The 18,135-nt window shown below is 46.5% G+C and overlaps 1 protein-coding gene across 1 annotated transcript in view; it reads left to right on the top strand.

Annotated features, from left to right (window-relative positions):
* The window catches only part of PIWIL4 (piwi like RNA-mediated gene silencing 4), an 80,229-nt gene that overhangs the window by 35,988 nt on the left and 26,106 nt on the right, over positions 1-18,135 (top strand). Inside the window, exons 10-12 of the mRNA XM_075266122.1 lie at positions 3,914-4,031; positions 6,398-6,509; positions 7,798-7,982. Of these exons, the coding sequence (XP_075122223.1) occupies positions 3,914-4,031; positions 6,398-6,509; positions 7,798-7,982 (415 nt within the window). The remainder of the gene's footprint in view (positions 1-3,913; positions 4,032-6,397; positions 6,510-7,797; positions 7,983-18,135) is intronic.

Genomic DNA, 18,135 nt, shown 5'->3' with positions numbered 1-18,135 from the left:
ATGAATAGATATAGTGATTTAATCCTGTATTATACTCCAGAGCTGCACTCACTATTCTGCTGGTGCAGTCACTATGTACATACATTACATTACTTATCCTGTATTATACTCCAGAGCTGCGCTCACTATTCTGCTGGTGCAGTCACTGTGTACATACATTACATTACTTATCCTGTATTATACTCCAGAGCTGCGCTCACTATTCTGCTGGTGCAGTCACTGTGTACATACATTACATTACTTATCCTGTATTATACTTCAGAGCTGCACTCACTATTCTGCTGGTGCAGTCACTGTGTACATACATTACATTACTTATCCTGTACTGATCCTGAGTTACATCCTGTATTATACTGCAGAGCTGCGCTCACTATTCTGCTGGTGCAGTCACTGTGTACATTCATTACATTACTTATCCTATATTATACTCCAGAGCTGCGCTCACTATTCTGCTGGTGCAGTCACTGTGTACATACATTACATTACTTATCCTGTACTGATCCTGAGTTATATCCTGTATTATACTGCAGAGCTGCGCTCACTATTCTGCTGGTGCAGTCACTGTGTACATACATTACATTACTTATCCTGTATTATACTCCAGAGCTGCGCTCACTATTCTGCTGGTACAGTCACTGTGTACATACATTACATTACTTATCCTGTATTATACTCCAGAGCTGCACTCACTATTCTGCTGGTGCAGTCACTATGTACATACATTACATTACTTATCCTGTATTATACTCCAGAGCTGCGCTCACTATTCTGCTGGTGCAGTCACTGTGTACATACATTACATTACTTATCCTGTACTGATCCTGAGTTACATCCTGTATTATACTGCAGAGCTGCGCTCACTATTCTGCTGGTGCAGTCACTGTGTACATACATTACATTACTTATCCTGTATTATACTCCAGAGCTGCGCTCACTATTCTGCTGGTACAGTCACTGTGTACATACATTACATTACTTATCCTGTACTGATCCTGAGTTACACCCTGTATTATACTCCAGAGCTCGCTCACTATTCTGCTGGTGGAGCCAGCAGTGTTGTACACTTAGTAGGACCTCCTATATTGAATGTTGGAGCCTATGTTGGGCCCCATACCCATTAGATTGTGATCAGATGGCCACCTATAGGAGATTAGTATGCAGCCTCATCCCTTCCCTTCCTTGGTGACAGGAAGTCTCAGCCTGGGACAAGAGCAAGTACAATTCCTGGAAACACAGCGGATCACAAGACTTGCACATCACCTGGCACACACACTTGGGTGTATTTTTACCCTGCTATACCCCTGCACAGAGATCCCGGCACTGGGTAATGACGGGCACATTGTACATTAATACACGGATGGAGCTGACGCGTTACTTCGCCAAAAGACACGCATGTCATTAAATATTTATCTATGGCTCATAAAACAGATACAGCGTACATTACACTCGGCGTTCTGTCAGACTCCCACTCCTCATCTAGACTCATTTGTCAGGAGCGTACAGCCTATTAACTACTGGGGTGCCAAATACAATGTCACGACGGTGTTTCTACTGAAACGATTGGTATCATGGCAGGAGCTCTTGTCTTTGCACAATACTCTAATAATGCACCCCGCCATCACGTTACATGACCTCTCTGCCAAATCCTACATGACTGCCTAGATGTGACCCTTACAGGAATGTATAGACATAGTAGATGGTGTAGCATTAGGCAAGTCAAGGAGGGGGACGTGTGCTGTGACAGGGGCCATGAACGGAGCCCAAGTGACTGTATCTCTATATATACAGCACATTGTGTACAAATGATCATGGAGATTTATGAAGACTGGCGTATGCAACTCCAGTCTTCATTTCTGTGCACCCATGATCAGCCCGTGTGCCTACACTGAAATCTAGAACTTCAGACATCATTTGCAACAGTAAATTTGCTTAAATTATATTAAATCTTGTTCCCTTTCATGGTCAAGGTCAAACCAGAAAAAAGTTGCAAATGTTTGCACAAAATCCAATTTGCTTAAAAAATGTTGCAACTTTCTTGTGCCTTGTATATCTTATAACTGGCATGCAAGGCATAATAAATCTACAGTGCTTGGTATTCAGTGATTACTATAATGGGGTCCATGTGCTTTCCGCACGGTGTCCACACGGAACATGCGGACAGAAAAGTAGTTCACGATCTACTTTCCAGTCCACATGACTCGAGCGGGCAGCGTGCAGAAAGCACACGGACCCCATTATAGTCTATGGGGTCCATGTGCTTTCAATGCACAGCGCTTGCCAATGCATTTGGGAGTCCGTTCGGTCTCCCCGAACGGATTACCAACACGGATGTGAACCAGGCCTTAGCTGTGGTTCATTACATGGAGCCTTAACCCTAATGGGGAAAAATGGATTTATGTATTGTGTAAGTACTTTGTAGTTTACTTTTTAGGAAGTTCAGTATACAAATGCCGGATCATGCCATAATAAACTGCAATTCTAATATTTGGGGTATATCTGGATGACAAACTGACTGGAGGTTGAATGCTGACAAGAAGCACAAGATGAGGGCTATCAGGATGTTTTTTCTTCAGTAATTTGGTACTTTATTGTATTTATTGGTCTATGGGAAGAATATGCAAATCTGACTTCCATGACGTAATTAGGAAGCCAGTGCCTCAGTCATGCATCCCAATAGAGGGCGCCCACTGAGAATGTGCAAGTCTGTCTTCCATGATGTAATTAGGAAGACAGAGCCTCAGTCAAGCAAACTAATAGAGGGCGCTCCCTTTAACATCATGCCGATCTTCTCAGAGGCCTTTGTTTGCAATGATGTTGAGATTTTACCAGTTACAGTCTCTCAGCCAAGGACAGCTGTTTCGATGTTATTGCATCTTGTCAGCTTGGCGCAGAGAGGACTGACCTGGCAGAGGTCTACTCAGAATCTTCTAGCACTCAGTAGAAGTGGGGGCCTTGTTTTACGCAACTGCTGTGTGGATGGTAATGCCAGGACGGGGTGTAAAATAGATTGATAGGGTGCAGTAGCTAGGAGATATTTTGACTACTGGCAGTTCATTGTGAAGCAGAGGTCTCTGGAGAAACTTAAAGGGGTTGTCCCGATATGGACACTTCTTCCCAGGAGTGTCCGATCGCTGGGGGTCTGTTTGCTGTGTTGACTAGTGATCTGAAGGACAGGGGATCGAAAGTTACCATAAAGCCTCCTTGTGAATGGAGATCCAGTGTGCTTGCATGACCAGCACTCCATTCACTTCTACGGGGCTGGAGTTTACCAGTCCTGGCAGCCCCATAGAAGTGAATGGAGCGCCGGTCATGCAAGCAGACTGGATCTCCATTCACAAGGAGGCTTTACGGTAACTTTCAGTCGCAGTCCTCCAGCGTTTGGCCCCCAGCGATCAGACACCTACTCCCTGTCCTGTGGATACGGGATTTGTCCTGATAGGGGTGCTGGTGCCGCTATCAATCCTCTTAGATGCTGCAGGTACTCTATAGGTTTATGTTGCAGATTGCTCCTTTACCAGGTAGTGAGTGGGGGAGAGTGAAGACCCCCCAGCACCTTCACCTATCAACTGGTCATCTACAGGGATCCCCAGAAGATTCCCGCAGCAAACATACCCCAATCTTTGATGGTTTTTCCCACGGCGACTTGCAGCTGCCTAGGGTAAAATCAGTTAGCAAATTTGCACAATTCAAGACACCCCTTGTTTGTATCATGTGGACTCCTCACCTCGGTACGTGCAGGTTAGGAGACTGTTTTTCCTTGCAGGCGATAGGATGATACAAGGCAGATTTAATCTCTATGTATCCAGTATTGTTACAGTCTCTTACGCTCCGCAGTCATACTATAGATATGTCAGGCGTTGTATAGAACTTGTTTTATGTTGCCAATTTCTTCCCTTTTCTGCATTATCACTAGGGCTGTCGAGCCGCGCACTCACGGATTTCCGCCTGATGAAAGACCTGTCACTGGAAACACAATTAAACCCGGATCGCCGGCAGAAGAGGCTGCAGAGTCTGGCAGAAAACATCCACGAGTAATTCATTGAACTTGCTTTTGACTTGTTTCCATTACAGGAATCCCATAAAAAAATGACCCCTGATAAATTATTGAGCGGGACTTAGTAACTCATGTGTATCCCTTAACTATGTCTGGGAAGGTTGGGGCAGGGGATATTGCTGGGAGTAAATCATCTGCCATTGATTAAGTGTATATCCAGAGTATTCCTGCAGCCGCCATTGTATTAGCATTAAATATGTACGGGGGGGTAGGAAGATCTATCCCAGAAATGGCACCAGGCGGGGGAATCCTGTATAGCATCTTCCGTAAGTAAGTACCGATGTAGCAGAGCTGACGTAGAGCCGGTTCGGTGTAGATCAGAGAGTCTAATTATGTGATGGAGCCAAATTGTACAAGTCAGATCCATTGGAGACACACTTAAAGGGATTGTCCAGGACCGGATGGTATTTGATACTGATGACCTATCCAATGCCAGGACCCGTCCTGATCAGGTGTTTTGCCTGGAAAGTCATTATACTAGGTATATCTAGTATACCTATATGCAGGGCCATTTTAATAGATTAGGGGGAACCCTGTTCCCACAGACTTCCAGACTCCGGCTTTAATGATCTCTACTAGAGATGAGCGAACACTGTTCGGATCAGCCGTTCCGAACAGCACGCTCCCATAGAAATGAATGGAAGCAGCTGGCACGTCCATTCATTTCTATGGGAGCGTGCTGTTCGGAACACCTGTTCCGAACAGTGTTCGCTCATCTCTAATCTCTACGTCTCGGTGCTCATGGCGCATTCCTACTTCAGACATCATTAGCTGAAGGCTGAATAATAGAGCATGGAGCTGATAGCTCTGTGCTCCATATTGTATTCAAGCTCTGTGTCCTAAGGACATAAATAGAGTTGAGATCACTGTCTGCCACCCGGAACAGCGTGACAGCACCCGAAATGTGTGACTGTCTCACTCAATCCCTGGCGGCTTAGGGGGCCCTTGCTACCATAGGACTCGGAGAAGCTGCATTGTTGGCCCTATGGTTAATGCGGCCCTGACTATATGAGCGCAGCCAGGCTGAACGTGGATGGGACCGGTCGTGGTCGACGCCTCAATCCATTTCAATGGGAATCATGGATGTAGCCCTAGCACAGAACTCAGCTGAACTCCCATTGAAGTGAATAGGAGCGATGAACACCTCCAGTACCGTCCACATTCAGTCCTATAGGCAAATCCCTTTTAAGTTAAAGGCATCCTATCATTGGATACCCTTTTTTTTACTAACACCTAAGATTAGCCTTAAGGCTATTCTTCTCCTACCTTTAGATGTCTTCTCCGCACCGCCGCCGTTCGGTAGAAATCCCGGTTTTCTTTGGTATGCAAATGAGATATCTCGCAGCACTGAGGGCTGTCCCAATGCTTCGAGAGAAATCGCCAACGCCGCCTCCATCTTCTTCAGGAACGGGTCTTCTTTGCGTCTTCTTCAAACTTCTAGGACTCGGGCAGCCGACTGTGCATGTCCACAGGCCACAAGAAAATGGCTGCTTGCAATACTGTGTAAGCGGCCATTTCCTTGTGGCCTACGGGCAAGCACAGTCGGCTTTCCCTAAACCCAGGACAGATAAAGACACAAGGAGTGGGCGTTCCAGACGAAGATGGAGGCGGAGCTGGAGAGTTCTCTCGTAGCACCGGGGACGCCCCCAGTGCTGTTTGAGTGCTGGGGCCCGCCCCCAGTGCTGCAAGAGAACTCATTTGCATATCGAAATAAACCCAGATTTCTACCGAAAGAGAAGACATCTAAAGGTAGGAGAAGAAGAGCCTTTCTTAAGGCTATTCCTACGAGTTAGGGAGAAAAATCCTATCCGAAGATTGGATCTCTTTAAAATGCATCCTAACATTAAAGGGCGGTCCAAGAAGGTCTCCTGTTCCTCCTCTATTTCCCAGAGCGCCACTCTTGACTATGGACACTGCCTGGCATTGCAGCTTGCCCCATTCCTTTAAAGTAGTCCCATTTTATTTTCTAATTCTAGACAGCCCCTTTAATGGAGAGCCGTGTGACTGTGTGTGCAGCTCATTAGGCGGCATAAGGCAATGTATTTCTTCTGATAACATTTCTCGCAGTTCATTAGCCCGGTCATATAATGATTGTATTTCACCCTCATTCATTTCTCTGTGTATACACTTGATTTATTGGCTGCTCTGTAGTGAGAAGGATGCCGGGTGCACTTAGCAAACCTCTTATAAGTTGGCACCGGAACACCATATATATTTAATGACATGAGAAGATCCTGTTTCGTGCCACCTTCCTATACTTTGGTTTTGCCAGAAAGGAAGGCCGGTCGGTGACAGAAGTAACACCGTGCATTATTAATGTGCTGATTAATGATTTTTTCACAGAAGTCGGGAGGCGAGCGCAGAAATAAACAAATGGGGCCTAAAACTGCAGGGCCAGCTGTTGGTCACCGGACGCGTCATACCGCCGGAAAAGATTTGCTTGAGGGATAGTATAGTAAGTGCCTGAATTCTATTGTACTGATCTGTAAGTAAAATACGGATTACATAATGAACAAAGTAGTGGCGCGGTCATTAAATTATTTGGGATGAGAGGGAAGGGGTTAATCTGTCAATGTAAACGCGTTTCCCTGTCTGTAAGTCTGGGGCGCACTACATTCAGTAGAGGCCACTGGCTTTGCGTTTTAGCAATTATTTGGAAAACCTATGACATCATTGATGATATCACAGAAATACCATGTGACAGGGAAAAGACTAGAAATCATGAGGACAAGATCAGTAGTTATCAGAGAAACCTTGACAACTTTGATGACATCACAGGGATACCCGGTGGCAGAGAAAGGACTCAAAGACATGAGATCGAGACAAGATAATCAGTTATCAGCGGAACCATGACATCATTGATGACATCACAGGGATAGCCTGAGGTAGAGAAATGACTAGAAGGCATGAGGTCAAGACATGATCATTGATGACATCACAGGGATACACTAAGGAAGAGAAAGGGCTAGAAGACCTGAGGACGAGACAAGATAAGCAGTTATCTGGGGAACCATGATAGCATTCATGACATCACAGGCATACACGAAGGCAGAGAAAGGACTAGAAGACCTAAGGTCTAGACAAGATAAGTAATTATCTGGGAAACCATGACATCATTGATGATATCACAGGCATACACTAAGGCAGAGAAAGGGCTAGAAGACCTTAGGACGAGACAAGATAAGCAGTTATCATGGGAACCATGACATCATTGATGACATCACAATGATAGCCTGAGGTAGAGAAATGACTAGAAGACCTGAGGACGAGACAAGTTATCTGAGAAACCATGACATCATTGATGACATCACAGGCATACACTAAGGCAAAGAAAGGACTAGAAGGACAAGACAAGCCTGTGTCTTCTCTGTACGTACCTATATATAGGTAACTAGTAAACAGGGATCTATATATGGGAACAGCAGGGAACACGCTCAGGAGCTCATTAGTAAAAACAAATGATATATTGTAAAAATTTGTAAATTTTGAAAAAAAAAATGATAAAAATATATAAAAATTAAAACCTTAAAGCACACACCCCTCCTAGCCAATATGTACTAATAATAGATACAAAGACTTGACACTGTAACAGATGTGTTATATGATGGAACCAAATGATCAAAGATTGACCGCATTGAATTATAATGGGCTTTGTGTTGGGTCCCATTATATGGATGGCAAGACATATGACAGCCATATTGTTTGTCAGCCATCCTAACACTTACAAAACTTTCCTCTTCCAGCGCCAACCTATGTCTGCTGCAGACTGGTCTCGAGATACTCGGGACGAGAGAATGATCTACGCCAAGCCTCTGTCCAACTGGATTCTGTTGTTCAGTCACCGCAGTGGAGATGTTGCAGAAAAGCTAGTCCACTGTCTGATGAAAGTGGGCGATGGGATGGGCTTCTCTATTGAATACCCCAAAATGTAAGACAAAGACATCCTGTGTTTTTCATACCATTTTACCTAGCTATATATTGCTTATTATGATTTTTTACATAACAGGAAGTGTTATGATGTCACGCTGCTGTATAATCTGTATTGTCGCTTCCTGTTCTATGGAGATCACTTTTCAGCAGTCATACCGTTATCATCACAGAAAGGATTACACAGACAGATAAGGCCTATATTTACACTGGATTCGCCATTCACATCTCCCCTCCTTCATCCTGCACAATGACCTTTGCCCAGGTCGCAGAGCATGCCCACAATACTCTCCCATAAAAGTTGCTGAGGGATATTTTTTCGAAGCTGTGCATAGCAGATTTCTGGCATTAAAAGTCAGAAAATAAGTTTTTGCTTAAAAAATATAAAGGACTCACTCCACTTTTGTGTAAATAGGTAGAAAAGTGGGTGTGGTTAGCTTGTCAAGCCGACGTATGCTAGATTTATCGAATGCTGCTCGAGTCACAAAAATTACCACAATTTCACTCCAGTAAGGGTGTGGTTCAGAAAATGGAGAAACATCTCAAGACGTAAAGTAGTAGTCTTAAAGATGCAACAAATGGGAGTACACAGCAGTTACATGAAGTGACGTGGATATAGGGGGTGGTGCCTATTACTAGCAGTCACAGGAATTGATGTGGACATAGGGGTGGTACCTATTAACTATCAGTTACAGGAAGTGATGTGAACACAGGAGGTGGTGCCTATTACTAAGTCTCATAAAGTGACATGGAAATAGGGAGTGGTGACTAATAGTAACAGTTACAGGAAGTGACATACACATAGGGGGTGGTGCCTATTACTAGCAGTCACAGGAAGTGATGTGGACACAGGGGTGGTACCTATTACTAACAATTACAGGAAGTGCTGTGAACACAGGGGGCGGTGCCTATTACTAAGTCCCAGAAAGAGACATGAAAATAGGGGGTGATGACTAATAGTAAGTCACACGAAGTGACATGCACATAGGGGGTGGTGCCTATTACTGACAGTCACAGGAAGTGACATGCACATAGGGGGTGGTGCCTATTACTGACAGTCACAGGAAGTGACATGCACATAGGGGGTGGTGCCTATTACTAACAGTCACAGGAAGTGATGTGAACATGCTTTCCGCTACCTAGTAGTGGAAAAAACAAGCGACATGACCATTCTTGCCACGGATTCTGTGGCTGAATCCGACGCGACACTCCCCTCCCGACTAAGTCTATTCATTTGGGCCTAATCCGGAGCAGAACGCCACGACTGGATGCCGATGCACTGCAGCAGCGTCCAGTCGTAGCTAGCCGTTTTTTGGATGAGATTCTGAGCCGACCTCCGTGTCAAAATCCGGTCCAAAAATCCTCGTGTGAACTTAGCATTATGGTGTACTGATTTTACCTAAGTAGGCCAGGGCTACACAGTGACATCGGCTGCAACTCCCGTTGTGCTTTTCACTCTCCGACTTCCTCACCATCGTAAATGAATAAGAGTCGCAGTGTGTCCCTGAGGGTGCTGCAACTATGTTTGGGCTTAGCTGGATTTGCAACACCCTCAGGATCACAGTGTGAGCCCTTTTTCTTGCACAGTGATCATGTAATAGGAGTTGTAGCCAAAATTGCCACGTAGAATCCTACAGCGTCCCAATATATATGCCATTGCCATGCGGTGCCCAGACAGTCCTTTAGTACATGTAGGCGCCTAGGTAAATGTAGGCCGCTTCACAAAAAGTTCTGTGGGCAAACATTGACAGAAACAGCAAAGAGAAGAGGAACCTAATGATAAGATTACTAGAAGTATGCAGCTGCCTTTCCATAGGTCCATGCACCAAGCTTTGGCTGACAGGTGTATCCCTAGCACTGGCAGAATTCTGAGTACAGCTCTTGCTGTTACCGGACCGCGGTGTATGACAATAGGATGTAACTACTTATAGTTTTCTTCCTATAGTTACCTTTAGCCTACTTTTCCAGCTTTGCTGTGTGGATCTATTTTGTAGGCTTTGTCGGGCCTTGTATATTTAGCAGTGTCTGTATACGAGCGCTACCAATCCCCCCTCGCATTGTTCCGTTGACAAAGAGGCGCCGTGACGCAGAGCCTGAGCCATTAGACAAAAGCCCCAGAGTTAAATCCGCCTTGATTTGGGAAATGTGCGGCAAGTCTTCTCCTCGGCTTTTCATCTCCACAAATAAAGTGACACATAAGGGATTAATAAGAGCGTTTTGTCTGCATCGTCTTCTTTTTCAAGTCTGAACATGGGCGAGCGGGGAGGCCGAGACGCAGGAGATAAGAGTTTAGTGTAACAATAATAAGCGCTCTATTTTCTAGCGATCTGCATAATAGGAGCTGCAGGAGAAATCTAAGATGTGAGGCCGCCGCGCCGCTCCGTCTCTTTGTTCGTCGCGTGTTTGCTTTTGTTTTTCCCCTTTCATTTGTTTGTACACACGTCTTTCAGTACCGGTAAATGTAGGCCGTGTTACAGAAAGTTCTGTGGGGAAACATTGACGGAATCAGCACGTGAAGAGGAACCTGGTGGCGACATTACTGGGAGTCTGCACAGGTCCGATACCATCCGATAGAGCGCCATGGGACTCTATGTAAAAAGTGAGGGTGCAGGTGCTGAGTGGCACAGTAAAAAAAAAAGTATGCAAAATTTCTAGTAAACTGTGTGCCGGTTGGTGAAGGCATTAAAGGTATCCTATTATTAAAACTTTTTTTTTTTTTTGTGGATAAGATGTTGGAATAGTCTTTAGAAAGGCTATTCATCTCTTACCTTTAGACGTGGTCTCCGCCGTTCCTCAGAAATACCGTTTTTTACCGGTATGCAAATGAGTTCTCTTGCAGCGATGGGGGCGGCCCCCAGCACTCAAACAGCGATGAGGGCGTCGCCACCGCTGCCAGAGAAGTGTCTCCAAGCGCCGCCTCCATCTTCGTCCGCCGCGTCATCTTCAATGTTTTCTTCCGGCACAGGCTCATAACTTCTAGCAGAGCAAACGGTGCAGGCACACAGGTCACAGTAAAATGGCCGCTTGCTCAGTATTGTTAGCGGCCATTTTCCCGTGGCCTATGCGCCTGCGCGCTCAGCTCTGCTAGAAGTTACGAGCCTGCCCCGGAAGACATTGAACATGACGCGACGGACAAAGAAGGAGGCGGCGCTTGGAGACACTTCTCTGGCAGCGGTGGGGACGCCCTCATCGCTGTTTGAGCGCTGGGCCCGCCCCATCGCTGCAGGAGAACTCATTTGCATACCAGTAAAAACCGGTATTTCTAAGGAGCAGCGGAGACCACGTCTAAAGGTAAGAGACGAATAGCCTATCTAAAGACTATTCCGACGTCTTATCCACACAAAAAAAAAGGGTTTTAAAGGGGCTCCATCACTAGGAAAAGTCATTTTAACTGATCACACCTTTGCATAGCTTTTAGAAAGTCTATCCCACACTTACCTATAGTATGTAGATTGCCTCAGTGGTTTCTGAATAAGTCCGTTTTTATTCATATGCTAATTAGACTGGTGCACGATAGATCGTGCACTCCTCTCCCTGTTGTTTTCTATGGGAGACTGCTGATGATGATGATGATGATGACTCAGCTTCCTGTTTGCCTCACACACATAGGAGATAGAGAGATAGAGAGGAGGCTGCTGGGAACTTCCTGAGCTGGCTGGAGGCTCATTAGCATATGAATAAAAACGGACTTATTCAGACAGCACTGAGGCAATCTACATACTAAAGGTAGGAGTGAAGTAGCATTTCTAAAGCCTATGCAAGCATGTGATTAGTTTAAAATGACTTTTCCCAGGGATAGAGCCCCTTTAATGGTAGAATCCCTTTAAAGGTATCCTATCAATAAAACACAATTTTTTCTGCCTACCACAGGCCACAAGAAAATGGCCGCTTACTTACTATGTAAGCGGCCGTTTTTCTTGTGCCCGTGGGAGGCACTGCCCAAGGCCTACAAGTTTGACTGCCTGCGCTGGAAGAAGACTTGTGAAGAGAACATTCCTGAAGAAGATGGAGGCGGCGCGGGAGAGTTCTCTCACAGCATTAGGGACGCCCCCGTTGCTGTTTGAGCGCTGTGGACCTCCCCCAGTGCTGCGAGAGAACTCATTTGCAAACCGACGAAAACCGGGATTTCTACCAAATGGCGGCGCGGAGAAGACACCTAAAGGTAGGAGAAGAATAGCCTTTCTTAAGGCTATTCCTACGTGGTAAGGAGAAAAAATTGTGTTTTAATGATAGGATCCCTTTAAATGGAAAAAAAAAACCCGTAGCCCTCTGTCCCTGGAGCTCTATTGTCTGCCGCCAGTTCTCTTTCAGTTTGTGCCAGGGCCATGTTGCCCAAAGCTCTGAAGCCTACGTGACCACTGAGACCAATCAGTGGCCACAGCAGTTGCTGGAGAGGGATCGGAGAAGTCGCTCACATACGTCACCGGGTCCTTAACAGCGATCACTGAGAACAATGATTGGTCTCGTGAGCCTCAGGACTTCCAGCACAAGACTGCAAGGGCACACGGACAAGACCGGTGATTATGATTTTATTTTTATTTTACACCCCATGTGTTACTCCAAATCATGAACATCCCCTTTAAAGCCGGGCCCACGTTGTGGTAATGCACCTACAAAGTGGTTAATCCCATCCACGTACTGCATAAAAAATTGCAACGGAACAAAAATTCGGAAATTCTGCGATTTCAAGAATTATTGTGTTTTTGTAAATCGCAGCATTTTCCGTATAGGTGTATACATAACAATATAATATATCGGCTTGGTATCACACTTGTATGTTCTGGAGGTGGCGTATTTATTAGTATATCATAGTACGGCACATGCATTATATGGGGGTGTTTTTTATGGCACTAGGGAGTGTATAACACGGGATGGATTCTGGTTTAAAGGGGTTTTCTCACAAAAGCAAATCTATAGGATAGGGGATAACTTGCAGATCAGTGAGGGTCCAACTGCTCACACCCCTACTGAGTAGGAGAACAGGTGACCTTCGGTTCCCCATTCTGAATGGTGGTCAAGCAGCCGTTCATTTCAATGGGTGTGCCAAAGATCGCCAAAGTACAACGCTTTGGGTTAGAACTGTTCAAATGTTGCTCACAGGTCACTGTAACAAAAACACCCAGCAGCGTGTGTGCCCGGGTCACACGAAAACTATAAGTCTTATCGCTCCTATAGTACACCCAGTACATGAAAGGGATCCAGATAGGAAGCCATAGATCATGAGCTGTATACACTAGTGCTAAATATATGACTGGCTAGGGGCTCCCTCTAGTGCTAAGTGAAGGAATCACAACCTATATGTGTTGGCTGCAACTGGTGGCTCTCCAGTGGTTGGCTGGGCATGCTGAGACTTGTAGTTCCTCAACAGCTGGAAAGCAACGATTTGCAGGTAACTTTTTTTTTATATTATTTTGGCTCTGTATACACCTGATATTTGGTAAAAAAAAAGTTTAAAAAGTGATATCTAAATTTGCACATTTGTCTTTGTAGTCCAAACAATGATAAAGGATCGTATTTCCTATATCCATGTCCATATACTGCTGTATTTCCTATATCCATGTCCATATACTGCTGTATTTCCTATATCCATGTCCATATACTGCTGTATTTCCTATATCCATGTCCATATACTGCTGTATTTCCTATATCCATGTCCGTATACTGCTGTATTTCCTATATCCATGGCTGTATACTGCTGTACTTCGTATATCCATGGCCGTATACTGCTGTACTTTTTATATCCATGGCCGTATACTGCTGTACTTCCTATATCCATGGCCGTATACTGCTGTACTTCCTATATCCATGGCCGTATACTGCTGTACTTCCTATATCCATGGCCGTATACTGCTGTACTTCCTATATCCATGGCCGTATACTGCTGTACTTCCTATATCCATGGCCGTATACTGCTGTACTTCCTATATCCATGGCTGTATACTGCTGTACTTCGTATATCCATGGCCATATACTGCTGTACTTCCTATATCCATGGCCGTATACTGCTGTACTTTTTATATCCATGGCCGTATACTGCTGTACTTCCTATATCCATGGCCGTATACTGCTGTACTTCCTATATCCATGGCCGTATACTGCTGTACTTCCTATATCCATGGCCGTATACTGCTGTACTTTTTATATCCATGGCCGTATACTGCTGTACTTCCTATATCCACATGGCCGTATACTGCTGTACTTCCTATATCCATGGCCGTATACTGCTGTGCTTCCTATATCCATGGCCGTATACTGCTGTACTTCCTATATCCATGGCCGTATACTGCTGTACTTCCTATATCCATGGCCGTATACTGCTGTACTTCCTATATCCATGGCTGTATACTGCTGTACTTCCTATATCCATGGCCGTATACTGCTGTACTTCCTATATCCATGGCCGTATACTGCTGTACTTCCTATATCCATGGTCGTATACTGCTGTACTTCCTATATCCATGTCCGTATACTGCTGTACTTCCTATATCCATGGCTGTATACTGCTGTACTCCTATATCCATGGCCGAATACTGCTGTACTTCCTATATCCATGGCCGTATACTGCTATACTTCCTATATCCATGGCCGTATACTGCTGTACTTCCTATATCCATGGCCGTATACTGCTGTACTTCCTATATCCATGGCCGTATACTGCTGTACTTCCTATATCCATGGCTTCCTATATCCATGGCCGTATACTGCTGTACTTCCTATATCCATGGCCGTATACTGCTGTACTTCCTATATCCACATGGCCGTATACTGCTGTACTTCCTATATCCATGGCCGTATACTGCTGTACTTCCCATATCCATGGCCGTATACAGCTGTACTTCTTATATCCATGGCCGTATACTGCTGTACTTCCTATATCTATGGTCATGTGCTGTGATGGGACCAGCTCAGCATTACACACCTTGTCCTCAAATCCACATGTACAAAAAATCCAAAAATCTGCCCAGTCCTGAACCAGGGAAAATAACCCAGCACAGAATTGGTTAAAGGGTCCTGTTTGTTAAGGGGGAATTGGTGGGCACCTTATTCACCTTTGCTAATCTTTACCTTCCCAATTCGGATCAGATTGGTTCCCTAGAGCGCATCTTAGATAAATTATCCGATTTTGCTGAAGGGACCCTTTTGGTTGGAGGGGATTTCAATCTGGCTTTAGACCCCTCCTTGGATGTCTCTCGAGGTATCTCGCACATGTCTACTCGTGCTTTATGCCGGGTCCGTAAACTTCTTCATTCCCACCAACTGATTGATGCTTGGCGCACGATCCACCCAGATGGTAGGGACTACTCGTTTTACTCACACCCCCGAGATGTCTACTCAAGATTGGACTATTTTTTCGTCCGTCATTCGGATGTGCCATTGCTGCGGGGTTCCACGATTGACCCTATAACTTTCTCTGATCACGCGATGGTCCATGTTGATCTGTCATCCCCCTCGAAGAGGCCTAGATCCTGGCAGTGGCGCCTTAATGAGTCGCTTCTCCAGGATGTGCCGACTTCCCTGGCAGTCACTTCCGCACTTGAACTCTACTTCAAGGAGAATGACACGCCTGACACCTCCCCTGTTATGCTTTGGGCGGCTCATAAGTGTGTTATCAGGGGGGTGCTGATCCAACATGGCTCTCGCTTGAAAAAGGAGAGGTCTAGGGAACTTGCTGCACTGATAGCCGACGTGGTCTCTCTGGAGCAGTCACACAAACGCTCGCACGCGCCTGATGTTCGCACGGCTCTTCTTCTGGCTCGCAGGAAATTGCGTGAGAGACTTGACGTTAGAACCCGTCGCCTCTTAGCTAGGGGGCGCCGACACTTTTATGAATACGGGAACAAATGTAGTAGAACTTTAGCCCGTTCCCTCCGGGAACAACGCTCTCGTAACTTTGTCCCCCTCGTCGCCGGGCCCTCGGGTACGCGTATCACGGATCCGAATCGCATCGCGGAGGAATTTGCTAACTTTTACCGGCGCCTCTATAACTTATCTCCCCACTCTGCGGTTCCTTCGAGTCCCCCGGTTCCTCCGTTGATTGATCGGTACATCTGCGAATCAGGTTTACCTCGTCTTTCGGAGGAAGCTCTGGCTTCCCTGGAAGCCCCTATTAGCGGTGAGGAGGTTGCGCAGGCCCTTGGATCTATGCAGCCTAGTAAGGCCCCCGGCCCGGATGGCCTTCCCGCCTCTTACTATAAAAAGTTTGCGCCTTTGCTCTTGGGTCCCCTGACGGGTGCCATTAATGCGGTTTCTGACGGTGCGCCGTTGCCCCCAGATATGACCAGGGCCCACATCACGGTCATACACAAGGAGGGTAAAGACCCCACCCTGTGCTCCAGTTACAGACCCATTTCTCTCCTTAATGTTGATCTAAAGGTTTTCTCCAAGGTCCTGGCTACACGCTTAGCCCCCCTCCTGCTTGACCTGGTGGATTCTGACCAGGTCGGTTTTATCCCCTCTAGGGAGGCCAGGGACAATACTGTTAAGGTCCTTAATGTTGTTCATTTCGCCCGCTCCCGCAATCGCCCGCTATGTCTTCTCTCCACTGATGCGGAGAAGGCGTTTGACCGGGTGGGTTGGCCCTTCCTCTTTGCGGTTTTGGACCATATTGGCCTTGGCCCCTCTATGAAGTCCTGGATTTCCTCACTGTATACTGACCCCTCCGCATCCACGAGAGTCAATGGGTTCTTGTCCTCCCCCTTTCTGATCAGAAATGGCACTCGCCAGGGTTGCCCGCTCTCCCCCTTGATTTTTGTCCTCACTTTGGAGCCCCTTCTCCGGACACTCAGAGCTAATTCTGCCCTATTAGGTGTTGAGATGGGGGGCAGACACGTGAAAATAGCGGCTTACGCGGACGATCTCTTGTTTTTTCTGCGCGACCCGTCGACTTTGCTCCCGGTCCTGATGTCGGAATTGGAGGTGTTTTCCCGTTTGGCTAACTTTAAAATTAATTACCAAAAGTCGGAGGCGCTTGACGTCTCGCTCCCCCCGGGCCTTAGGGCAGCTCTTACCCTTGCTTTCCCCTTCCGTTGGTCTCAAACTGCCATAAAATATCTCGGCGTTTGGATCCCTAGTTCTCTTGACGAACTCTTCTCCCTTAATTACCTGCCGCTACTTAGGACGGTCCGCCTTGATCTGAAAAAGTGGTCCAGAGGCACTTATACATGGTTCGGCCGTTGTGCCATTTATAAAATGAATGTCATGCCCAGATTTCTGTATTTGCTACAAACCTTGCCCATCCATATTCCTCCTAGTTTCTTCAAATCGCTCTACTCTGATCTGATCCGATTTGTTTGGCAGGGTAAGCGCGCCAGGCTGGCGCGTACCACCCTGACCCTCCCGAAAAAACGGGGCGGCCTGGGTCTTCCTGATCCTCGCCGCTACTATGAGGCTGCTCTTTTGCATCGGGTTCTGGATTGGTGCCGTCACTCTTCCTTCAAGCAGTGGATCTCCTTGGAGGGTTCCTTTTCACATGTCCCGTTGCACCTGCTCCCCTGGCTGGACCCGGTCCCCACCCCTGCCCTCTCCTCTCACCCCACGATTGGGCCTACCCTCCGGGTGTGTCGACTGCTCTTTCGCAAGGACGGCCTTTCTCCCTCCCCTTCCCCCCTTCTTCCTGTTTTGGGCTCTCCATCCTTCCCTCCGGGGTTTTCTCCAGGCCCTTTTCGCTCGTGGTTGAGGGCTGGTGTGCAGAGGGTCTTCCATTTCCGAGCCAATGGTCAGTGGCGCCCCCTTAGCGACATTCAATTAGACATGGCTCTCCCTGCTTTGGGGCCCTGGAGAGGGCTGCAGCTCACTCATTTTCTCTCCTCCTTCGCTGACCCGACCTCCTTTGATAGATCTCTTACGAGCTTTGAGAAAGCCTGTGTTGGCACTGGCCTTCAACGCCACTCCCTGTCAGAGTTTTATGCCCTTTTGGTCTCCCCTCCTCCGGACCACAGACCCTCTTTCCTCTCCAAGTGGGAGGCTGACCTTAACCTTTCCTTTTCGGACGCGGACTGCTCTAGAATTTTGGAGCTTGCTCACAAGAGCTCATTGGCCTGTAAATACCAAGAGGCGGGCTACAAGATCCTTACTAGGTGGTACCATGTCCCTTCCCTTCTACATAAATTTTTCTCGTCTGCCTCTCCTCTTTGCTGGCGATGTGGTTCGGAGGA

The sequence above is a fragment of the Leptodactylus fuscus genome, chromosome 2 (assembly GCF_031893055.1).
Source record: "Leptodactylus fuscus isolate aLepFus1 chromosome 2, aLepFus1.hap2, whole genome shotgun sequence".
NCBI classification, from domain to species: Eukaryota; Metazoa; Chordata; class Amphibia; order Anura; family Leptodactylidae; genus Leptodactylus; species Leptodactylus fuscus.
Note: the sequence above shows the minus strand (reverse complement) of the source record. Positions and strands in the feature narration are given on the sequence as shown.